This window comes from Myotis brandtii, unplaced genomic scaffold, assembly GCF_000412655.1.
Source record: "Myotis brandtii unplaced genomic scaffold, ASM41265v1 scaffold100, whole genome shotgun sequence".
In the NCBI taxonomy this organism is placed as follows: Eukaryota; Metazoa; Chordata; class Mammalia; order Chiroptera; family Vespertilionidae; genus Myotis; species Myotis brandtii.
In genome coordinates this window covers 300,907-312,375 of record NW_005353326.1, presented here as the reverse complement: position 1 = coordinate 312,375, position 11,469 = coordinate 300,907, and the positions used below count along the sequence as shown (strand labels likewise).

At 46.4% G+C, this 11,469-nt stretch overlaps 1 protein-coding gene across 3 annotated transcripts in view; it reads right to left on the bottom strand.

Moving 5' to 3' along the window:
- LOC102263543 (zinc finger protein 496) overlaps positions 1-11,463 on the bottom strand; it is a 73,876-nt gene extending 62,413 nt beyond the window's left edge. For all 3 annotated transcript variants that reach the window (XR_001360903.1, XR_001360902.1, XM_005853175.2), the window contains exons 1-5: positions 11,190-11,463; positions 9,638-9,740; positions 8,871-9,297; positions 8,323-8,506; positions 5,101-5,177 (exon numbers count right to left, since the gene is read on the bottom strand). Coding sequence is in view for 1 of the 3 variants with exons in the window: in XM_005853175.2 (XP_005853237.2) it covers positions 5,101-5,177; positions 8,323-8,506; positions 8,871-9,260 (651 nt within the window). In the remaining 2 variants the exon portion in view is untranslated. The remainder of the gene's footprint in view (positions 1-5,100; positions 5,178-8,322; positions 8,507-8,870; positions 9,298-9,637; positions 9,741-11,189) is intronic.
- Between the last annotated feature and the right edge of the window lie 6 nt (positions 11,464-11,469).

Genomic DNA, 11,469 nt, shown 5'->3' with positions numbered 1-11,469 from the left:
CAGATAAAGAGCTTCACAGATAAGAAAAAGCTAAAGGAGTTCATCACCACCAAACCAATATTATATGAAATGCTGAAAGGTATCCTTTAAAAAGAGGAAGAAGAAGAAAAAGGTAAAGATACAAATTATGAACAACAAATACTCATCTATCAACAAGTGAATCTAAAAATCAAGGGAATAAATAATCTAATGAACAGAAAAAAAAAAGAATAATAAACTATCAGAAAGGGAAACTAGGAAACCAAATCACTCACAACCGCTTAAAAAAAAATTTAAATACCCAGAAATAATATTAACCAAAGAAGTAAAAGACCTGTACTTGGAAGATTATAAGACACTGAAGAAAGAAACTGAAGATACAAATAAGTAGAAGCATATACCATACCATGTTCATGGGTAGGAAGAATTAACATATAATTAAAATGTCCATACTACCCAAAGCAACCTATAGATTCAATGCAATTCTTACCAATATATCAATGGCGTATTTCACAGTACTAGAATAAATATTCCAAAAATTTATATGGAACCACAAAAGACCCCAAATAGCAACAGCAATCTTGAGAAAAAAAGAACAAAGCTGGAGGAACCACACTACCTGATATCAAACTATATTACAAGGCCATAGTAATCAAAACAGCATGGTAATGGCACAAAAACAGACATATAAATCAATGGAATATAATAGAGATCCCCAAAATAAACCCATACCTTTGGGTCAATTAATATTTGACAAAGGAGCCCAGCTGGCGTGGCTCAGTGGTTGAGCATCGACTGGGTTGTGCAGGGGTCCTCAAACTACGGCCCGTGGGCCACATGCAAATACAAATACTGTATTTGTTCCCGTTTTGTTTTTTTTTCTTCAAAATAAGATATGTGCAGTGTGCATAGGAATTTGTTCATAGTTTTTTTTTTTAAACTATAGTCCGGCCCTCCAACAGTCTGAGGGAAAGTGAACTGGCCCCGTGTTTAAAAAGTTTGAGGGCCCCTGGGGTTGTGGGTCGATCCCCAGTAAGGGTTGTGTAGGAGGCAGCTGATCAATGATTTTCTTTCATCATTGATGTTTCTCTCTCTCTCTCTCTCTCCCCCCGCTTCCTCTCTGAAGTCAATAAAAATATATTTTTTAAAAATGTTTGACAAAGGAGGCAAAAATATACAATAGACTAAAGATAGTCTATTCCAGGGGTCCTCAAACTGCGGCCCGCCGAAAACATTTATCCGGCCCGCCGGGTGTTTTTGCCGCCGCTGCCTGTCTTGCTTAGCAGCTGACTCGTACCGGGCCCGCAGTGCGCATGTGTGGAATGTCTGAGGGACAGTGAACTGGCCCCCTGTTTAAAAAGTTTGAGGACCTCTGGTCTATTCAATAAATGGTGTTGGAAATATTGGACACAATATGTGCAAAAAAATAAAACTAGACCAACTTCTTACACCACACACAAGGATAAACTCAAAATGGACCAAAGACTTAAATGTTAAACTTGAAACCATAATAATCCTACAAGAAAACATAGGTAGTAAAATCTCGGACATTTCTCATAGCAATATTTTCTCTGATATGTCTCCTCGGGAAAGGAAAACAAAAGAAAAGTAAACAATGGGACTATATCAAACTAAAAATTTTTTGCACAGCAAAGGCAACCATCAACAAAATGAAAAGACAACCCACTGAATGGTAAAAAATATTCACCGATACATCTGATAAGGGGTTAATATCCCAAATTTATAAAGAACTTATAAAACTGAACACCAAAAAACCAAACAATCCAATTAAAAAATGGGCAAAAGACCTAAACAGACACTTTTCCAAAGAGGACACATAGATGGCCAATATACATAAGAAAAGATGTTCAATGTCAGTCATCATCAGAGAAATGCAAATTAAAACCACAATGAGATATCATATCATGCCTGTCTGAATGGCTAGCATAAATAAATCAACAAACAAGTGTTGGCGAGGATGTGCACTGTTGGTAGGAATGCAGATTGGTGCAGCCACTATGGAAAACATTATGGAGCTACCTCAAAAATTAAAATGGAACCCAGTGATTCCACTACTTCTGGGAATTTATCAGAAGAAACACGGCACACTAATTCAGCGGTTCTCAACCTGTGGGTTTTGACCACTTTGGCGGTCGAATGACCCTTTCACAGGGGTCGCCTAAGACCATCCTGCATATCAGATATTTACATTACGATTCATAACAGTAGCAACATTACAGTTATGAAGTAGCAATGAAAATAATTATATGATTGGGTCACAACATGAGGAACTGTATTTAAAGGGCCAGAAGGTTGAGAACCACTGCACTAATTCAAAAGAATATTTGTACCCCTATTTTCATTGCAGTGTTATTTACAATAGCCAAGATTTAAAGCAGCCCAACTATCCATCAGTAGATGGCTGGATAAAAAGAGCTGTGGTACATTTACACAATGGAATACTACTTGGCTGTAAACAAAACAAAACAAAACAAAAACGGAAATCTTACCCTTTGCAACAGTATATAGATGGACCTGAAGAACATTATGCTAAGTGAAATATGCCAATGAGAGAAAGACAAGTACCATATGATTTCACTCATATGTGGAATCTAATGAACAAAATGAACTAACAAGCAAAACAGAGACAGACTTATAGACAGAGAGCTGACTGACAGCAGGGGAGGGGGGCGGGATTTGGGGGGGGTGTCTGAATATTAGGTGGAGGGATTGAGAAAAAAAAACAACAGAGGCCCTAACCGGTTTGACTCAGTGGATAGAGTGTCGGCCTGCGGACTGAAGGGTCCCAGGTTTGATTCCGATCAAGGGCATGTACCTTGGCTGCAGGCATATCCCCAATAGAGGGTGTGCAGGAAGCAGCTGATTGATGTTTCTCTCTCATTGATGTTTCTAACTCTCTATCCCTCTCCCTTCCTCTCTGTAAAAAATCAATAAAATATATTTTTTTAAAAAAGGAGACAAACGAAGAAACTTATGGACAGCGACAATAGTGTGTACTGAGGAGGGGAGGGGGACTAGAGGAAAGGGAGTAAGTTTTAGGAGGGATAAATAGAGACTTGACTTGGGGTGATGAACACACAATACAGTGGTGTACAGATGATGTGTTATAGAATTGTGCACCTGAAACCTGGATAATTGTTAACCAGTGTCACCACAATAAATTTTTTAAAAAGTCCATACCCAAATGTGACATACTAGTACTGTATGAACCCACCTACTTAATGTTCTTAAACAACACTATCAGATGGATATCAGAGACCAATGAGAGGCTAGAGAGCAGTGGGTATGGCCGAAAAAGGCAATAGGAAGGATGCTTCTGAAAGCAAATGTTCTGTATCCTGTGTGTATTATTGTCAGTATGCTGCTTATGACATTGTATTGTATCTGTTATTTCTTACATCTGAGGCGAATCTATGATTACCTAAAAAAATAAATAGATAAATGCACCTATATTCATAGCAACATTATTCACAGTGGCCAGAAGGTGGAAGCAACCTAAGTGTCTATCAAAGAATGAAATGACCTCGCCGGTGTGGCTCAGTTGGTTGGGCATCGTCCCGTACACCAAGAGGTTGCTGGTTAGATTCCTGGTCAGGAATGCCAGGGTTGTGAGGTCAATTCCCAGTGGGGAGCCTGCAAGGGGCAGCGAATCAATGTTACCCTCTCCCATCAATGTTTCTCTCTCTTCCTTCCTTTCTCTCTAAAAATCAGTAAAAATGTTTTATTTTAGAAAGAATGAATGGATAAGTACAATGGATTATATACACACCACGAAATATCATTCAGCCTTCACGAAGGAGAGAATTCTGACACAGGCTACATCATGGATGAGCCTTAGGACATTACACTGAGGGAAGTAAACCAGACTCAAAAGGACAAATGCTGTGTGGTCCACGTATGTGCTCTCTAGAGTGAGTGTGATGGTGGGTGCCAGGCCAGCAGTATGGGGGAATGAGGAATTATTACTGATGGGTGAGGAGTTTCAGTTTGGAAAGATGAAAAAATTCTGGAGATTGGTTGCACAACAATGGGATATACTTAAGATTACTGAACACTTAAAAACACCACTGTACATTAAAAATGGTTAGAATTGTAAATTTTGTTATTTGTATTTTACAATTAAAAATTCAAAAGAAAAAGCCCTAAAAAATAAGACCTTCAGGATGGTGACTTAGTGCATTGGGCAGAAACAATCTTCAATGGAGTGATACAGAGCACTGATTTATCAGAATCTGTCTCTTCTGCTCACTGTGGCATCTACAGGGACCTGGATAAATTCAAAGGTGAACAACTGAAACTCAATAGATACTAAATTCATAGCATCACTTTGCAAGTTGTACTGGTCAAAGGTATCAGCACATGCTGTGTTCCAGGGGAATGGACAACCCCCCACTTCATGTGCCCAGCAAATTCCCTCTCGTCCTGAGCTGAACCCCCTCTCAAGTTTAAAGTCCTGCTAAATGCACTGTGCAGAGAACAAATTGCTGTCCTTCAGATAGTCTTCCATCTGCTGAGAACCAGTAGCAACAGGGTCCACCCCTTTACAGCACCAACATTCTTGTAATAACTGAATTTCATGGCAACGAAAGGAAAGTGTTCAGTAGGGAAACTAAGGGGGTGTGGTCAGCCCCAGGCAGAAACTGGGATGGAAAGAGGTGAGTGAAGACACCTGCTAAACCAAAACCAGCTCCCACCACCTGAGAAAGTAAGGCTTACGTGGAAACCCCTAACAGCCCTCTGCATGGCTACGTGACGGTACCAACGAAATCTACTTTTTCCCTTCCCCTTTTTCACTGGAGGGGACACCAAGATGCCAAGAGGAAGAGAGATGGGGACTCGAGGATGTTTGTTGTCCACCACCATTGTCCACACAGGCTCCCAAAGGTGACGGCACAGCCAGCATGGTGAGCAGCCCAGATTATGGGGCAGGAGGAGGGATAGGAGTCACATAAACTCACATCTGTCCTTGTATTTTTTCTAGACAGGGGCTGAACAGCCTGTGTGGCAGAGAGAAAGCTGGCCAGGATCCTGGCAAAGCTTCCCTGTAGCTGACAGAGAGGCAAAGTGGGGTTTTCAAGGGTTCTTGCAGAAGTCACTCACCAGGGGCAGCTGGAGAGAGGTCATCTGCTGTCCATCCCTCACGCTCACTTCCTGAAGGAGGGATGGGTCCTGAGGAACTGAAAGAGATGAGAAAAGGGTGTCTCATAACCCTGGGTCTCTTTTCTTACCTGGGAGGACAAGATAATGCAGATAAAAAAACTTTGGGCAAACTTTGCTTTCAAACACAACAAGGGAGACTTTGACAGGGAATGCCTGGGCTTGAGTTGGCCCTGCCACCAAGTCGCAATGTAACTTCCCAAAGATGCAGGGGCTTCAACTTCATGATCCGAAATATGGGGAAAATAGAGGTTAGAGCTCTGAGTCAAGACATCAGTAAGAGCTGCCAGCAATGAAAATTACTGTGGGGCTCCAGGGTCATAGAAATGTATACACCTGGAAGTTTATAAACTGTAAACTCCAGAACACTGTGTCCCTGTTATGCCCCCTCTTACCCTCCCAGAAGAAGCACTTGTTGAAGCCCACTAGAAAGTGCAGAGTATAGAACTGGGACCACCTCCCTTAGCCTGACCTTGAGGCCTGGGGGCAGGGGTTGCTATTCCAACAGACTTCTCTCCCTGATGGGCAACTACACCTTGCTCAGGCTTCTGTAAGCAGTGAGCCACATACCTTGCCCAGGGTGCAGCCACGTGAAAATAAGTTGTTTCAAAAGGTGCTCCTTTCACAGAATAAGACTTGGAAAGCTGCACTATCGTTTCTTGGTCTTTTGAAGGTTGATCCTGGTCACATGTTAAATCAGCCTCAAAGCTAACACAGAAGCCACCATTTCTCACCAAGATGCAGCAGGGAAAGGTGTAACTATTTAGAACAAGGGTCCAAACAGGAGGCAGAACAAGAGACAACTTAGCCAGCAGTGACACTGGGGGTCCCAGAGGGAGGCAACCTTCTCACTCTGCTGTGGAAAGCTCAAGCAGGGTGGGTGTGGATGTGAGGGGCGAGTTCATTCTGCTCTCTCACACCTGCCACCTTCTGGGGGATGAATGACAGCCTCTCCCTACCTTTCCCATGGGACATGAGTACACGGACACTTTTACAAATCATTGTGAAAGCGTTACCCTTTAAGTCAGATTTAGCGTTTTGGGAAGATTTTCAAGATTAGGAACTACAAGGTTTTTGCTGGCGGCTCATCCCAACAACAAATCACTTTAAGTCTTTAAGGTCTTCCTAGTAACAAACTCATCATGGCTCCTTTGTCCACTTATTATTGCTCAGGGTAAATGGAGGAGCTGAGTCTTTGGACCAGAATCCTATCAGTGGTAACTGGCTTATCTCTGAACTTCCTCAAGAAGCACCAGCTTAGGCTGGGGCAGCTACTTCTGAGGGCATTCTTGCTACCTACAACCTGCATATCACAAGCTGCCTGCACATGCAGTGTTTATTTGGACTAATGGTTGCTTCCCTTCAGCTTGTCGTTAGACTAAATTATGTCCCCACCAAATTCACATGTTGAAGTCCCAACCCCTAAGACCATAAAATGTGACTGTATTTGGAGATGGGGATCTTTCAAGAGGTAATTAAGTTAACAAAATTTTTAGGATGGCCCTAACCCAATATGACTGATGTCCTTATAAGAAGAGATTAAGCCCTGGCTGGTACACCAAAAAGTGGCAGGTTTTACGGCTGGTGTGGTTCAGTGGTTGAGCATCAACCCATGAACCAGGAGATCATAGTTCGATTCCCTGTTAGGGCACATGCTAGGATTGTGGGTTTGATCCCCAGTAGGGGGCGTGGCAGCCAATCAATGATTCTCATCATTGATGTTTCTATCTCTCCCTCTCTCTCTGAAATCAATAAAAAAATATTTAAAGAAGAAAAAATAAGGTGGCAGGTTTGATTCCTAGTAAGGGCACATGCCCGGGTTGCAGGCTCAATCCCGAGTAGAGGGCATGCAGGGGGCAACCAATCAATGTTTTTCTCTCACATTGATGTTTCTCTCTCCCCCCGCCCTTCCTCTCTCTAAGATCAATTAAAAAAATTTTTTAAATAGTTAAAATGGTAAATTTTATTTTAAAAAGAGATTAAGACACACACAAAGGGACAAACACATGAGGACATAGGTAGATGATGGCCATTCACACACCAAGGAGAGAGGCCTCAGAAGGAACCAGCCCTCCTGACACCTGGTCTGGATCTTCCAACCTCCAGAACTGGAAGAAAGTAAATGTCTGTTGTTTAAGCTGCCCTGTCTGTGGGACTTTGTTCAGACAGTCCTAAAAAACTATCTGGACTTTCAACCAAGGGGAGGCTGAAGAGTTTGTTTTATACAGAAGTCAATATAGTTTAACCCATAAAGAAATTTAATATGCTTTTTTTTTAACTGAAAAACTTATGACAATGTTAAGGACGACTGTGAATCTCAAGAATACTCTCTCTTCTGGCACCCTCCCTCCTTTCATCTGTTATCTATAGCACAATGTAGCAAGTCTGCCCAAAACAACCCTCACACCACAGAGGTCACTTAACCCCAGGGCAGCACATCTTCCCATAGGATTACTTCAACTGATAATCGTGACTGCTTAGCATTTTATGGATATAATCCTTTAATCCTCAAGAAACCCAATAAGAGTAATTATTACCTCCTTTGGATGGACCAGTAAACTGAGGCTTGCAGAGTTTAGAAGCTGCCCTGGGTTATAGCGAGGTGCCAAAACCACCTGCCTGAAGCCACCAGCACACTTTGTACAGATATTTAGACATGGCTAGGTGACATTCAAGCCCCAAACCCTGAGACACCAACCTGTTCCCTCTGAGAGTTATTTCTGTATTTCCTTGCAGCATCATAACAAGCCTGAGATCAGGGGCTGTTTTGCTGGGAAAGAGAGGTTCAGGGAGACAAGTGGATATGGCCACACTCGGTTTCTGACACAGCCCTACTGGGACAGCCAATAGTGCCCAGCTGTCCCCACAAAATGACAAAGCCCAGAAATGCACCCTCACAGAGAGAAGATGGTGCAGCTTCAAAGACAGCCCCTTACAACAGAGTCTGCAATGGGAGACAGAGGTCCCTCTGAATGAATGGGGCACCATGAAAAGAACAGACACCCTCAGGAAATTCTGATTCCATCACTCTAGGGAGGAACTCAGACCTTGAAAGTTGTTTATGGCTCCTCAGGGGATAGGAGAGAACTACTGAGGTCAAGAGCCACCTCTAAGGCACAAGGTGGGGTACAAAGGCCGGCCTGCCCCCCGCCCCAGACTCCCTACCTGGGTCCCCGCTGAGCTGGCCTGGCAGTCTGCTTGGGAGCCCAGGGCCCTGGGGCAGGGCCACTGGCTGGGCTTCCTGGCTCTTTGCAAGGTGGCTCTGGGCCTCTGCTGGGAGCCGCTCCTGCTCCTGGTCCAGAGGGCCATCCCCATCGTCAATCACCACGGGGTCCTCACAGTGCTTGAGCTGCAATCCCAGAAAGAGCTTTTCAGGACTCACAGAGAGGTCCCTAGCCAGCAAGGGCCAGAGGCTGTGCAAACTCCCTCCCTTGGCCTACTGACCTTCACCTCCACAGCTGATCACTGGAGGCTCAGCCCAGGCCTTGGACAGGGCTGTAAAGGGGAAGGACTTATCTTCCTAGTTAGAGCCTTTAGGGAATATAATCTGCTCTACTGAGAAACCAACACTCATGTGTACTTCACCAAAGCAAGAGCTCTGGAGAGAATTCCTCATCCCTGCCAGGGGACGGGGAAGGTGTGTGTGTGTGTGGAGGCTCTTACCCTCTTCTCCTCCCAACCTCCAGCCAGCCCAGAGCAGCTGCTCCACTCACCCACTGCCAGGGTCTCCCTGGCTCCCTTTCTAGTGCCTCCACAGCAGCCACAGCCTGCTCTCCACTCTCCGGCTCCTGGGCACGCACCCAGCCCTGGATCTCGCAAGGCAGGATGGCTAGGAATTGCTCCAGCACCAGCAACTCCAGGATCTGCTCCTTGCTGTGCCGCTCGGGGCACAGCCAGCCCCGGCACAGGTCCCAGAGGCGCTGCAGGGCCTCACGGGGGCCCGCCGCCTCCTGGTAGCGGAACCGGCGGAAGAGGCGTCGGGAAGATTCGGGGCTGGGAGGCTCGCCCTGGGGTCCAGGGCTCTCTCCCGGTGGGCTCCTCATTTTCCTGGGCTCCTCACTTTCCTTCGGAGCCAAGACTCGGGGACACAGGGCTGTGGGCATGATGGGATTTGATGGGGGTCAGCAGCAGAAGACGACCCTATTTTCAAACAGAAATCACTGGCTTCAATACTCTGGTCTCTTGTAAGTAGGTGTGGAGGGTGGTGATGGGGAAAGTGACAAGGCCTAAGGACCAGCCCTTGGGAGAAGCCCTGGGACATGTGAGAAGTGTCAGTGTGACTGGTCCTTACACAAATGGAGGGAACTGCCACCCCCAACAGCATCATTGCATGGTCCCCCTAATTGGTCAACCTGACAAACAAGGCAGGGAGTCCGGGAGAAAAGTGGTGTCCTTTCAATGTGACAAAGACATTCCGAGCATCCCAGGACAATGACAGGGCTACATGCAGGAGAGAGAAGGAATTAAGACTCTGTGGTACCTTCGGTGGCCAGATCCTCCTGGAGAAAACCCAAGAGGGCCGAGCTAAGCAGGCTGCTATCTTGGGATTTCTGAGCCAAAGTCACCGTTCCTGCCCTTGAGACCTTTACAACATGAGTTGGAAAGACAAAGACAGATGTTCCAGATAAGAACCATGAAGGCATGTTGAGGAAGGGAAACCCACACTGCTAACGGCCAGGGCAGACTACTGGTTCTGGACCTGCTGGATCCACACAGCCAGAACCAGCTCTGACCCATAGAGTCTGCACTGGGAGACAAGGGTGAAGCACATGGCCGAGAAGATACCCAGACAAGCCCTGGCCAGTGCAGCTCTGTAGGTTGGAGCGTTGTCCCGTACACCAAAGGGTGGCAGGTTCAATCCCCAGTTGGGGTGTGTATGAGAGGCAACTGATCCCTGTTTCTCTCACACCAATGTTTCTTTCTTCCTCTCTTTCTCAAATCAATTAATAAAAACCTATCCTCAGATGAGGATTAAAAAAGCAACAAAAAATGGGACAGTCAAAAAAAAAAAAAAAAAGGGGGACAGTTAAAAGTGACAGCCACACCTCAGATTCCAGGAGAAAAGTAATGCTGTGCATTTATAAATACCAGTACTGCCTGGCCGGTGTCCTCAGTGGTTGAGCATCAACCAATGAACCAGGCTGGATCCCCAGCAAAGGGCGTGCAGGAGGCATCAGATAGATGTTTTTCTCTCATCAATATTTCTCTCTAGCTCTCCCTTCCTCTATCTCTAAAATAAATAATAAAAAAAATGGAGTAAACGCCACTACTTAGAGACTATGGGACCCAGAGAAAGTCCCTCCCCTTCTCAGGCCGTGAGATCACTGGGTAGTCACTGGACTTCCATACCCAGATTGTATGAGGCGCCCCGGCTTAACCTTAACCTCCGATAGCTCAGGGTCCTAAGGGTCCCATGTGGAAAGCAGGCCCCGCTCCAATTTCACAGGAAGACCGGAAGAACCACAAAGCCACGGAATAGCAGTCAGAAAAACCAAGTGTCTGGACTGCTCTGCTTTCCAATGGAAAACAGACTAGCAGAAAAGGACTCAAGAAGTCTGGCTGGGCACCTTAGAGCCTGCCCCATGGCAACCTTCCTTCAGTGCCTGCTCCTGCATTTGGAACCAGCCCCCCAAAGTCCCTGAGCTCAGCCACCACACAACGGCAGGGCCTCTGGGTTCCCAGGTCGGCCCCAACCTAGGGTACCCAGGCCCCACCCTCAGACTCAGTGTGCGCTGGGAACCAGCCCTTATCAGATAGTGGCGCTCCTCTTTGTCACCCAGGCACCTGGTGGTAGGAGGCTCAGGAGTGATGCCTGAAGAATGAACGAACATGGGATTCCCGTGGAGCGGGGCGGGGCTTAAAGCAGCTGATGGAGGAGGGACAGCGCGGGATCAGCAGCAAGGAAAGGGAGGGCATTTTAGGCCAGGGGAAGAGAGAGCTTTTCCTCGCTCTCCCTCTCCCGCTTCCCTCCCAGCGCGCGCACGCACACCCCGCGCGCGCGTCTCCGGAGTAGCCAGCTCCCGGCTCCTCACCTCACACCGTCTGGAACTCCTTCCCGGCGTCTAACTCCAATGGCTCCTACTGCGGCGTTCGTCTCCACAGCCGTCCCTCATCCTTCCCAGCCCGCCTCCTGGTGTCCTTCCCGAGGCGGGCTCTCTGCTGGGCCCGACTCCGTCCCTGGCCAACCGAGCCACGTCTCCAGCTCATCCAGAAATCCACGACTCCACCTGGGAGGGAAGAACAGAAAGAAATGCAGGACCCTGAAAGACGATATCGCCTTATCTCCCCGCCCGCAGAGCCCCAACGACTGGC